At 41.8% G+C, this 11,788-nt stretch overlaps 1 protein-coding gene across 1 annotated transcript; it reads right to left on the bottom strand.

Moving 5' to 3' along the window:
* Window positions 1–254: 254 nt before the first annotated feature.
* LOC110731785 (CBL-interacting serine/threonine-protein kinase 14-like) lies at window positions 255–2,584 on the bottom strand. Its single transcript, XM_021911666.1, has one exon. The coding sequence runs from the start codon at window positions 2,189–2,191 to the stop codon at window positions 692–694; it is 1,500 nt and encodes a 499-aa protein (XP_021767358.1). The 5' UTR covers window positions 2,192–2,584; the 3' UTR covers window positions 255–691.
* Between the last annotated feature and the right edge of the window lie 9,204 nt (window positions 2,585–11,788).

Raw genomic sequence — 11,788 nt, 5'->3', positions numbered from 1 at the left:
ATCTATGAATAATAGTATCATGTAAGATAATTTATTTATTTTCGTAGTACGAGCTGATCGAGAAGATGTGCATAACACTATGTAGAATATATGTTCTGATGCCATCTACTTTCTTGGGCAGTCTAAACATAACCAAATTCCATGAATAAATTTTTTTGTTGTTTGATACTCTAATTATAATTAGCAACTAGTTTAGCACTCATTATATCACTCGATTTATCTAATTAACCCTCAAAAGATGGGTGATGATAGGCATAGGCGACAATAAGATCAGTGGAAAGGATGGACATTGAACAATGAAATGTGTTGGATGTATAAGGTTATGCATCAATTTCCCTTGATTAGAGAATTCTCATTAATGAAATATATATGTATTTTGTACAATTAACTTGAAATTGAAAATATTTACATTAAAATGTCATTACATTTCTAGACCACTACACAAGTTCATTTTCCTTACCACAACAGTAAATAAAAAAAACTCAGTAAAACACACTGTACTCACAAAATAAAGATTAACACAATTCATCTATGATATACACCAAATGCACAAACAATTCTCCATTTCCCAAAATCGATATCATATCGATTTTCCATTACAAATCTCCCAAAACTTGTAGTAGTTGGTGTCAATGTTGAAAACGTCCACAAAAAAAAACTCTGAAATGAAGATCGAGTATATAACTGGTAATCAACTAATTACCTGTGTGTGCTCGATTGTCAATTGATCAACGGAAACAACAAGAGCAAGTTCATCATCATGTTTAGTATCCTTTTGTTCATCATCATCGCGTTTAGTATCCTTTTGTTCATCATCATGTTTAGCATCCTTTTGTTCATCTTCGTGTTTAGTATCCTTTTCTTCTTCCAAAGGTTTTGATTCAGGAATTCTATAAATTAACTCAGAAAGTTTAGGCATCAGCTTTTTCTTCCAAATTTCATTGTCAGATACAAAATCTCCTTTTATCTTCAATTCAACAATTACAAATTCTTCAGTTAGTTGATCAATCTCTACCCTGGCAATTAAATCACCCTTAGTCCCAAGCAAGTCCGCAACACCATACTTCTTCCTCCTGCGGACCTGCAAGTCCAGCTCGTTTGCAACCTCCTCGATGGTGTCAAGGATCTTATCCACAGGAACATTTGAAAAAAACTTCTCATTATCCTCAAATGGATCATAACACTCCTTGAACAAACCCAACAAATCTAGAGCTGGTGATAATGCAACTAAATCGAATGCATTCAGTGGTATACCTGTACTACTGGTTGCCTCGGGTGCAGCCACCTGCTGCTGCGGCTGCTGTAAAGCAGAAGTATCAAATTCCTCACCATAATTATCATGGTAAAATGGGAACTTATACTCAGGACCTTTGCCTTTAAACAAACCCCCTTTCTTGAACCAAGGGTCATGAACTATCTCATCAATAGTGATCCTATTATTCGGGTTCTTTTCAAGCAAACGACCCAGAAATCGAATCAGATCAGATGACATCCATTTCGGACAGAAAAATCTTCCCTCCATTATTCTTCTATACATAGCCATTTGGTTTGGATGATCAAACGGTAAATATCCAACTGTAAGAAGATATAATATCACCCCACATGCCCAAATATCAACCATAGCACCATCATACTCTCGCCTATGTAACATCTCCGGCGCCACAAACGCAGGCGTCCCACACTTCGTCCGTAACAGCTGATCATTTCTGTCTTTCAGAACCCTGATAGCACCGAGCCCGAAATCAGACACTTTTAATTTGCCATCATGGAGCAAAAGATTTTGTGGTTTCAAATCACGATGAACAACACCCCTGAAATGACAATACCCAACAGCTGAGATTAGCTGTTGGAAATACATACGGCTGAGCTCTTCGCTAAAATGATGATTGTCCTTTATCCTAGCCTGAAGCTCGCCGCCTTTGGCTAGCTCGATCACGAAATAGACCTTTCGTTTACAGGCTAAAACTTCGTACAAACGAACGATGTTCGGGTGTCGAAGACGGCCCATGATTGTTATCTCTCTTTTGATATTGGACATTATATTTTTCTCGTTGATTTTCTGCTTGCTCATGACTTTGATCGCTACCTTTTGGCCGCTGTGGATGTTCAATGCAAGGTACACTTTCGCAAACCCGCCAGCCCCGAGTAATCCTCCGATCTGGTATTTTCTAAACAATATATTTTTCTCCATTGTTGATGAATTATTTCTTACTTTTTTTTATGGTAGAAAAAAAAATGATGAAAATGTGGAAGAATATGGATGTTTAGAAGAAATTAATGATGATGAATTTGCAAATTTAGATGTTTCTTTTTTCTTGTTTCTAAAAGAAATTTTTATGTGTAGAAATTTTCAAATGGTCTTTTGTGCTGCAGGATGGTTTAATTGGTTTTGTAGGGTGTGTTTAGATTATGGTGTCTTTGTCAATGACAGTGGAGATAGGAAAATTATAACAGGCTTTTTCAATGCTACCTCTGTTCGAAATTAATTGCAAGGTTAATATAGAATGAAAATGTCCTTAAAATAAAGTTGAATAATGTTGTATGGACATATTTTTCTTATTTAATGCACAAATATTTTGAAATAAATGGGAAAATGAAATTTTTTATAATTTGCTGTTTGGTCAAAATATATTGACAACTTAAAAGATACGTACTTAATATTATTATTGGATCTCTGGAGAAATGTATGACTAAATCTTACCCTTAATTAACACTCCATTAATATTACAACCCTTAATACCCCTCCCTCCCCCCCCCCCTCTAATTTCCTACCAAGACTTTCGTGGGTCCATGAAGTCCTCTGTGCAACAGAAAGGACATACCAAAACCTTGTTGATCGGATACCATAGTTGCTGCATAATTCAAATACGCCATTGTAATTAAAACGTATTTGCAACAAGAAGGAGAGGCAGAAAGAAAAGGATGATGCCCCAGTTTCTCATGGTGAGAAACAAATTTTGTGAAGCCCACAATAATGAAAAAGTTGTTGATTTATAACATTTTCGTAAATAAACCAACAACTTTATTCATCTGTGGAGCCCACAATAATAAAAACGTTGTTGATTTATCACGAAAATGCCCCCATAAGAATTTTGTTTCTCACCCTGAGATACAGAGAATTTCCTTAAGAAAAATAAACATTGTTAAGTAATTTTATTATTCCACCTACTAATTCTCTATATACCAAATAAATTAAAAACATCATTTGTATTCTTATTTCACCGACTAATTCTCTATCCATATTTGAAACCAATAAAAGTTTTAATTGAGTAAAGTACGGAGTATAAAAAACCATTATACCTATACAAAAAACTTAAATTAATGTGAAAATAGACGTTGAGTTTGCCGACTATGCCCTTCATGTCAACTATAAACATATTATAACTACAATTATGAAAAAAAAAAATTATAAATTATTTTTAATAAAGAAAGAAAATACTTGTAGACCGTTTAAAAGTCCTACACAGTTACACGTGTTACCTAATTGACAGTTCCATTATTTCATGGAACATTCCATGACAACATCCAGTCAACGACGTTTTGAAACATAATGCATAAACTATTAGCAAGTCTTTGTGTTCACTCCACATTAATTAAGCTAGGATGTAATTATGAATTTAATATTTTAATCCAGTTATAAAGGTTATTGAGATGTTTTGTTTTGTTTTTAAAATTTGGGAAATTCTACGTAATACCCTGAGTTATTGACTATTCCATGTTATGCCTTTCCCTTTGAAAAGATTTACCTTGTAACCTCAAGGTTCCAAAAGTAATTAAGTTGTACCCCTACCGTTATCATTCCGTTACATGTTGCCATTAGTGGAGCCCACTTTACACGTATTTAATTTTTTTCTCGATTTTCGTGCTAAAAAATGTCTCATTAAAGGTTTTAGGGGTCATTTTTACCTTAAGGTTCCAAATTGAGCTCGGATTTTGCAAAAAAGTAATGTAAAAGCCCCGTTTTATGAATTCTAAATTTAACTTAAAAAAGTAATATAAAAAATGTCCCACTAAAGGTTTTATGGGTCTTTTTTTTTTTTTTTTTTTTTTGCAAAACCCAAGCTCAATTTGGATCCTTTTGGAATAAAATGACCCATAAAACCTTTAGTGGGACATTTTTTAGCACGAAAATCAAGAAAAAAATTAAATAGGTGTAAAGTGGGCCCACTAACGGCAACATGTAACAGAAGGATAACGGCAAGGGTACAACTTAATCACTTTTGGAACCTTGAGGTTACAGCGTGGAACTTTTCAAAGGGAGGGGCAAAACGTGGAATAGTCAATAACTCAAGGATATTATGTAGAATTTCCCTTAAAATTTTAACAATACAGAGTATATGTGTAAGTGTATTTAGTCTTCGTAATACATAATCATGAGACATACGGAGTAGTATACTACCTCCGGTCCACTTTACTTGCAACTATTTCCTTTTTGGGGTGGTCTAAATTACTTGCAACTTTCCCATTTATTTCCTTTTTTAGTAAAGTTTTTTATGTAATTTTACCATTTTACCCTTATCTTTATAATAATTCAACTTTGTAAAATTACTAACCTTATCAGATTAAAAAAGAAAACTGATTAATTAAATTAATCATTCCCACCAAAATTATACCCCAACCCTTCAAATTCAACAACTCCCCAACTACCTCAATTGAATGCTCCTCATTCAATTCATCTGATGAATTGGTTGGAGTTCATTTATTCTGGAGAATTCTCCAGAATAAATCCCTCCCACATAAACCCTAGTTATTATTTTCTCTCTTCTCACTCGCCGAATCCCATCCTCTCTCTCTCTCTGTGTCTCTCTTCCTTGGTTTGTTTTCTTTGAATTCCTCTGTTCATCGTATCTCTGTATCCAATTTTGAGGTCCGTCAATGGCTTCTCCAACTGACAAAAACCTAGATCTAACTTACCATGAAACCCTTGAATCAAGTGCTTCCAGACGCCGATCTGGTAGCGTTACCTACAAACCCCAGCGTGGAACGGGTGTGATGAAACCCATTCACCGTGCTTCTGTAATTGCGAGGAGGCGGATCCGGGAGGCGAAACTCGCTGACTATGATAGCGATGAGGAGACGCCGAAGGTGGTGGTCTCTGAGGCTCTGGCCCATGATGAACCACCGTCTGAGGTGGTTCCTGCTGGTGAGGGTTCCGTGGTTACTGCGGTTGTTTCTTCTAGGGGTTCTGGGTCTCCAGTGACTAAGGTTGAGGTTTCAGCCATCGGATCTGCTACAGGGGAGTCTACCCTAGTAAATCTGGAGGTTTCTGAGGCGGTTAAGCCACCGGAGTCCCAAGACCGTGACGAGGGGCCTTCCTCCGGCGCAAAACGCATCAAATCTGGTCCTCCAGACGGCATGACGAGGGAGGAAGTCATTGAGGCTTACTTGCATATCTACTACCCTCAGTTCAACCCCCCTCGTAATTGAATGCGCAGCGTATACTCTATAAACCTTAATTTTTTTATAAGCTTCTCTGTTTGTGCTTGTACTGTGCAATTAGTTGTTTAGAAGTTGTGTGCTGGGTTGTTGTTGCGGTTTGTGTGAGTAGTTAATTTTGTTGAATGACTGTGATTTTAGTTACATGAGAAGTTCATGCATGACTGTTGGAGTAACTGTGGGTAGTTAATTTTGTTAGCCTCTCTGTTTTGGGATGGTGGTGTTTGCTAGAAGTTGATTTCTGTTTGTGATAAAACTGGTATTTTTTGGACATGTATGTTGTTTGATAGAAGTTGATTTCTGTTTTGGGATGGTGGTGTTTGCTAGAAGTTGATTTCTGTTTGTGATAAAACTGGTATTTTTTGGACATGTAGGTTGTTTGATAGAAGTTGATTTCTGTTTTGGGATGGTGGTGTTTGCATTTGTTGGAGTACTTCATTTTCTTATATGTTTGTTGCATTGGTGGAATTCACAGTTGATTGGTTTATTCTGGTTGTTGAGATTGAGTCCCCTGTTGCTTTTGTCAACCTTCACCTACTTGGCATGGAAGTGTTCAGTTTTGACCCTTGTATTCTGCCTCTCATGCATTGAGTCCCTTTTTTGTTCATGCATATCCCTTTTGGTTTTCCATATGATGATGGGACTCATCTGATAGCTACTTGGGTGGTCTGGATGTTCCATAAACCTTGTCAAACTGGTTTTTTGTTGAGCTACCAACACTCACTAAAGCTTTGACTGAAAACACAACCCTTCTAATGGAAATAATAGGTTATAAAAATAAACAAAGACAGAATTAAACTTGTAAATGTTTGTTTAAGCAAAGTATATGAGCTTGACTGATTATATGACTGCCAAAAAAATAAACCTGTTGTATCTAGCAAAAGTACACATAACCTACACATAATCTAACTCAAAAAGTTGTTTGAATAGGAAAAGGTTATATGTCGCAGTCAATTTTGAGTCCCCTAATACTACCCTTCCAAAAGTTATGCACAGTTATCAGTATGCATCTACTTCCATGTGCCCTTCATCATCTCCTGTAATTATGACAGTGTCCAAAAAATGGACAACCTGACCAATAAGATCCATGTCTACTTCAAGTAGTTGTGGTAGTGGACCTTGGTTGTCCAAGCTTCTCTTCTTCATGTGTGGGGGAGAGAAGTTATTACCCCCTTGCTTTTCCAGTATCTTAATCAGGCAGGATTGAAGTGTGATCCATGTGTACTTGTTTAGTATAGGATCAAATTCTTGAAAAGCTCTAGCCACTTCCTTGATTAAGTCATCTAGATTCCTTGGAAAAGATTGATATTGTAATGATTGAATCACACTAAACAAGCCTAAATCTAATATTTGTTTCTGGTGTCTGAGCTGGTTGGAATATGAATTGAATGTTGAACCCATGTGCATGACAAGCTGCTTGAAATTCTTCATCCTTTGGTACCTGATGAGGCCTAGCATTATTGATATGTCCATTTTATATAGTGTTTTACCCCCGTCCCTTGGTCGTTCTTAGTAGTGTTTTTGGCTCTTTCGGGCCACTTTTATTACTAATTTGTGTGTTCTAGTGTTTTCGTAGTTTTAGTTGTATTTTACAGGAAATTGCACTTTTGGAGCATTTTCCCGGGCTTTATGGACCAACTACGGAAGCTAGAAGGACACGACCACTTTTGGAGCCCAGGATCGGTGAGAGCCGGTGATTAAGGGCTCGGTAATTGGGATCCCGAGGCATTTGGACCGAGTGATCGAGACCCTAAGTGGACATCCGGATTGGGCCGAAGAAATAAGCCCAATCAAAGTTCCAAGACTCGAGGTGAAGCAAGGGCCCGATCGGGCAAGCTTAGCTCGATCGGGCAAGGCGCGCAAGAGTACGCTGGTGCGTGGCCAAAGGCGCGCCTGATCTGGTAAGCTGCTAGCTCGATCGGGCGCGGCTGTTGAGAAGAGCAGTGCGAGAAAAAGGCGCGCCCGATCGGGCGGCCTCTAGCCCGATCGGGCACGTGTTTCTGGAAGAGCTCTTTTGTCGAGCAATTAGTTTCTAATTAGGAAGTTGTTTTAGTTTTGTTTAAGTACGCTTGAGGACGATTAATTTCACTTATCTTCTTTCTTAGACTTTCTCTCTCTACTTAGGATCTTTTCTCTCTCTTAACTCTTCTCTCAACTCTTGTTCTTGATTATTTTCATTAATACAGATTAGTTTGGTAACGATTTCTCTTCTCTTAATCTTAGTAGTTTATTTTATTCTTTTCATCATGACTTACTTTATTGCTTTGATTAGTTTAGTTTTTAATATGTGTGAGTAGTTTTAATTCTAGGTGTTTAGGGTAATTTTACCCCGCCACGTGGTCCAATTAGAGGATGACACGTGTCAGTCTCAGGGTGGCCAAAAGTGGACCAATCCCTGCTTGACACGTCTCACTCCAGAAATTAAGGGGAAAAAGGCGACCTTCAGGCCCAAATCCCGAGAAAGCCGCAAAACGGCGCAGCCCACCAATGATTAGGGTTCAGTGACCTAATCAAGGGCACAAATCCCAAAGACCCTATAAATAGGGAGATGTCCCTCTTTTTGAGGGCACGTTTTACCATTTATTACACTTGCATTCTCTCACATCAGAGAAACACCTGAGCTTGGAATCCGAGCAGATACCCACCTAAATTTCCGTTCTCTTTATTCCTTCTCAAGTTACTAACTTGACCGTCGGAGGCGGAGCTCCAACCACCCGCAGTCTCCGTTATTTTGCAGGTACAGCTCAGCCGGATCAGACTTCGTGTTGTAACGCTCCCGAGGGACAAAAACACCCAAAACATTTGGCGCCGTCTGTGGGGAGAGTACCTCGAAGATGGTTCAAAAGTCTGTACCATCCCCTAACCGTCTGGGCGAAGACCCAGAAGTTTTTACAGACCATGAGGATGAAGATCCTCAAGTCGAAACCTTTACAGCCGAAGACGACTCTCTCAGAATCAAGCGCATCCGGCCCAGAGACACTCTAGAGCGGGGTGCCTCCCAGGCGGGTACAAGCCGACCCTTTGGGAAACCGGAAGGGGAAACCCAAACGGCCGCAGGATCAGCCCCTGTCACCCGGGACGAACTCATGAGGTTCATGACAAGTTTCAAGGGTGAAATTAAAGAGCTGATCACCCAAAGCTGGGATGCCCCAAGTAAAGGTCAGTCGGCGAAGAAGACTCCTCTGGAGAAGGGGAAGTCATTCAGAGACCGGCAGCCCACTCCTCATCCAAAGGAGAAGGCAGTCGGGACCATTGATTGTTCAAAGATTCTCCTTCCTAAGAGGAACAACAACAACACCCGCCGGACTCAGCAGCCGATGGGAAGAAAAAAATCAACTCTTGATGCCCGGGAGATCAGAAACCGGAAGAGAAACCAATCGCTGTCTGAGTCGGCTTCAACGTCAAACTTTCCAGACAACTTCAACAACATTTCTGCAGGGAGTGCACCCTCCCTGCATGAGAGCCAGACAGGCGGTAATACCGTCCATTCTGGCCCTCACATGATTGGAGCTGTACCGTATGTGCCTACTCAGGCTTACGGACAGTATCCCCCTCACTTCATGCAGTCGGCCTTCTTTGGAGAACAGGCGGCATATCCTAATGTCCAGCCATTGGACTAGCAGCTTCGTTTGCTGCGCCTGGGTGAACAGCCTTCTGCGTTCACCCGGGAGATAACTGAGGCGGCCCAGCCGACCAAGGTTAAGAATGTATTGGTTGGTACCTATGATGGTACCACAAATCCGGAAGACAATCTCATGGCTTACACCAACCTCATGTATCTGCAGGGGTTGGATGATGGCACTTGGTGTCGGTGCTTCCCGGCTACATTGAAGGGCATTGCCCAACAATGGTTTGGTAATCTGCCAGCCGGGTCCATCGATAGTTTCAGGAAGCTCGCCTTCCTGTTTGCTTCCAACTTCTCAATGAACATCCCTGCTAAGAAAACAAGCCTTGATTTGAGCAGTGTTAAGCAGGGAGAGAGAGAAGGGTTGCGCTCATATGTTAGGCGGTTCAATCTGATCAGAATTCAGATTCAGGGACTGTCTGATGAGGTAGCTTTTACAGACTTTTTCAAGGGTCTGAGAGACGGGTAGACCTTTAAGTTCGACCTACTCAGAAAAGGGGCTTTCACCTTACATGCGGCCCTGAGGGAGGCGGAAAGCTACATTCAAGCTACCGACCTCTGCTCGCCTGGTAACCAGTCGGACTCTAAAAAGTCCGACAAACAGAAAGACAACCGATCTGCTCTGCCGGCCAAAAATAAAGAAGAGAGCAAGAAAAGAAAAGAAATCTGGGCGGTTAATGACTCTGATCAGCCGTCCCAGAAGAAAAAGAAAGATTTTAAACCGTACGTCCCCAAGTACGAGTTTAATAAAGACTGCAACTACATCCTCATGGAGGTAAAGGACCGGCTGTCCATTGAGAAGCCGAATCCTATGAAGAGTTTTGTCCAATCACGGAACAAAAATAAATTATGTCAGTTCCATGAGGAGGTCGGCCATGATACCAACTGTTTCGGGGTTTCCTGATGTCCTGCGGGAGAGTTACAATTCCGATACTGGAACCGGACGCCTGTACCTGCAAAACAAACGGATGCTCCGGATGATTGGAGATCCGCCTCCGACGGTCAAGTTAGTACTTGATTAAGGAGTAATTAATGCGGAAATTAAAGTGATTGGGTCTCTCTAGGTGAGAGTGTTTAATGTGTGTAATCTGCTTTTTAGCGTGTTCAGCATGTAATCTCTCTTAATGAGGATTAAGGGAGGTATTTTTAACCTCGGGAAACGTGCCAATCTAGGTTTAGGTTAACCTTGGGCTGATTGGGCTTCCCTCGGAAGTTGGGCCTAGGTGACCGGTTATCCCAAGTGTCATGGGAAGGACACGTGTCGTGTCGTAATTGGTCCAAGGTGGACGAATCATTGCTTGACACGTGGCAGGCTCCTATTGGCCCATGTGACGGACACATGGCGGAACCTGATTGGTCCACTTGTCAGATGGTGTTTGGTGGGAGCAAAATCCCCTAATCATTTGCCCCTCACAGGTGGCACGTGACTGGTCACGTGTTACCTGTGACAGGTGTCGCACTGTAACAGGCGACGGCCTGCTACAGGTGTCACTCGGCGAAAGGCCGAGAGATTCTCCCGCCCAAAATTATGAATTCTGGAAGTGACCCTTCGCCTTCTCACTTTGCCTATATAAAGGAGTGTCGACTTCGGTCATTTTCACACTTGAAAACTTTGTGAGAGAACATTCGGACCCCTGAACTTGCTCTGACATTTTGGACCCTTTCTGCCTACCGCCTGCTCTGACAAGCCGACTGCAAAGGATTTTCAGAACTTCATCAATCGTCACTCGTTCAGGTAACCGTCGGTTCTCTTACTCTTAATTTTCTCTTTACTTTATTCTTTTTTGAAATGGCACCACGGAAGCACACGACACGACCTAGGTTAGTGATCAGCCGGTCACCGGGGACGGCTGAATCTAGGACTAGGAGTGCCGCCTGCCCTTTTCTGGACCCATCTTTGCCCTTTATACAAAGTCCGACTGTATCTGTGTCTATGCATAGCATGATGGCCAGGACAAAAAAGACTGCCAGGATCTCAAACTCAGACGGCTCCTCCCACAGGGTGCCGATTAGTGAAACATCTGACCAGGCGCCAGATGTGGAGGTGAAACAAAGCGGCTTGAAAGCCGGCAGTTCTGAGGGAGGAGTCAAAGTGACCCCTTCCCATTTTACAGTTGACAATTCTTCATTCTCTCCTGCTCCTTTTAAAGGAGAGGAGGCGGGCCCCTCCGGGAGAGGGGAAGAGTCGTCCTCTTCGGACTCGTCAGAGGACGATTCCGAGTCTAGCTCTTCTTGCCATGCTTCTCTGGACACAGAAGAGAAAAATAGTCGTCTGCAAGAGGCGAGGCTTTCTCACGCAGTTGAGAAGGGGGACGATTGGGCCGAGCCATCCGCCTCTCACCGAGAGCAAAATACCCCCTACTACTGCACGATACCTCGGGGCCGGATCACAGCCATGCAAGAGAAAGTGGAGAGCTTTATCGCAAACCACACAATGGGCCCCGACTTTTTAGTGTTTGTGCCGGATCCAGAAGACACAGTCGTCTGGCCGGCTGGTACCAGTTATGATAGCGCCTGCTTTGGCTGCTACGAGGCGGCCATCAAGGCTGGGCTGCGCTTCCCACTACATCCGGCTGTTCAGCGGATCTTGGATGGGTATGAGTTGGGGTTATGGCAGTTAGCCCCGAACTCCTGGGTCAATGTACTCGGCTATGTGGCCGGGTGCGAACTGCACTGGGTGGAGCCGAGCTTCGACGCTTTCGCCCACATGAACTACCTCAGCCGGAC

Source organism: Chenopodium quinoa, unplaced genomic scaffold (assembly GCF_001683475.1).
Source record: "Chenopodium quinoa cultivar QQ74 unplaced genomic scaffold, ASM168347v1, whole genome shotgun sequence".
NCBI classification, from domain to species: Eukaryota; Viridiplantae; Streptophyta; class Magnoliopsida; order Caryophyllales; family Amaranthaceae; genus Chenopodium; species Chenopodium quinoa.
This window is presented reverse-complemented; position numbering and strand designations above follow the sequence as displayed.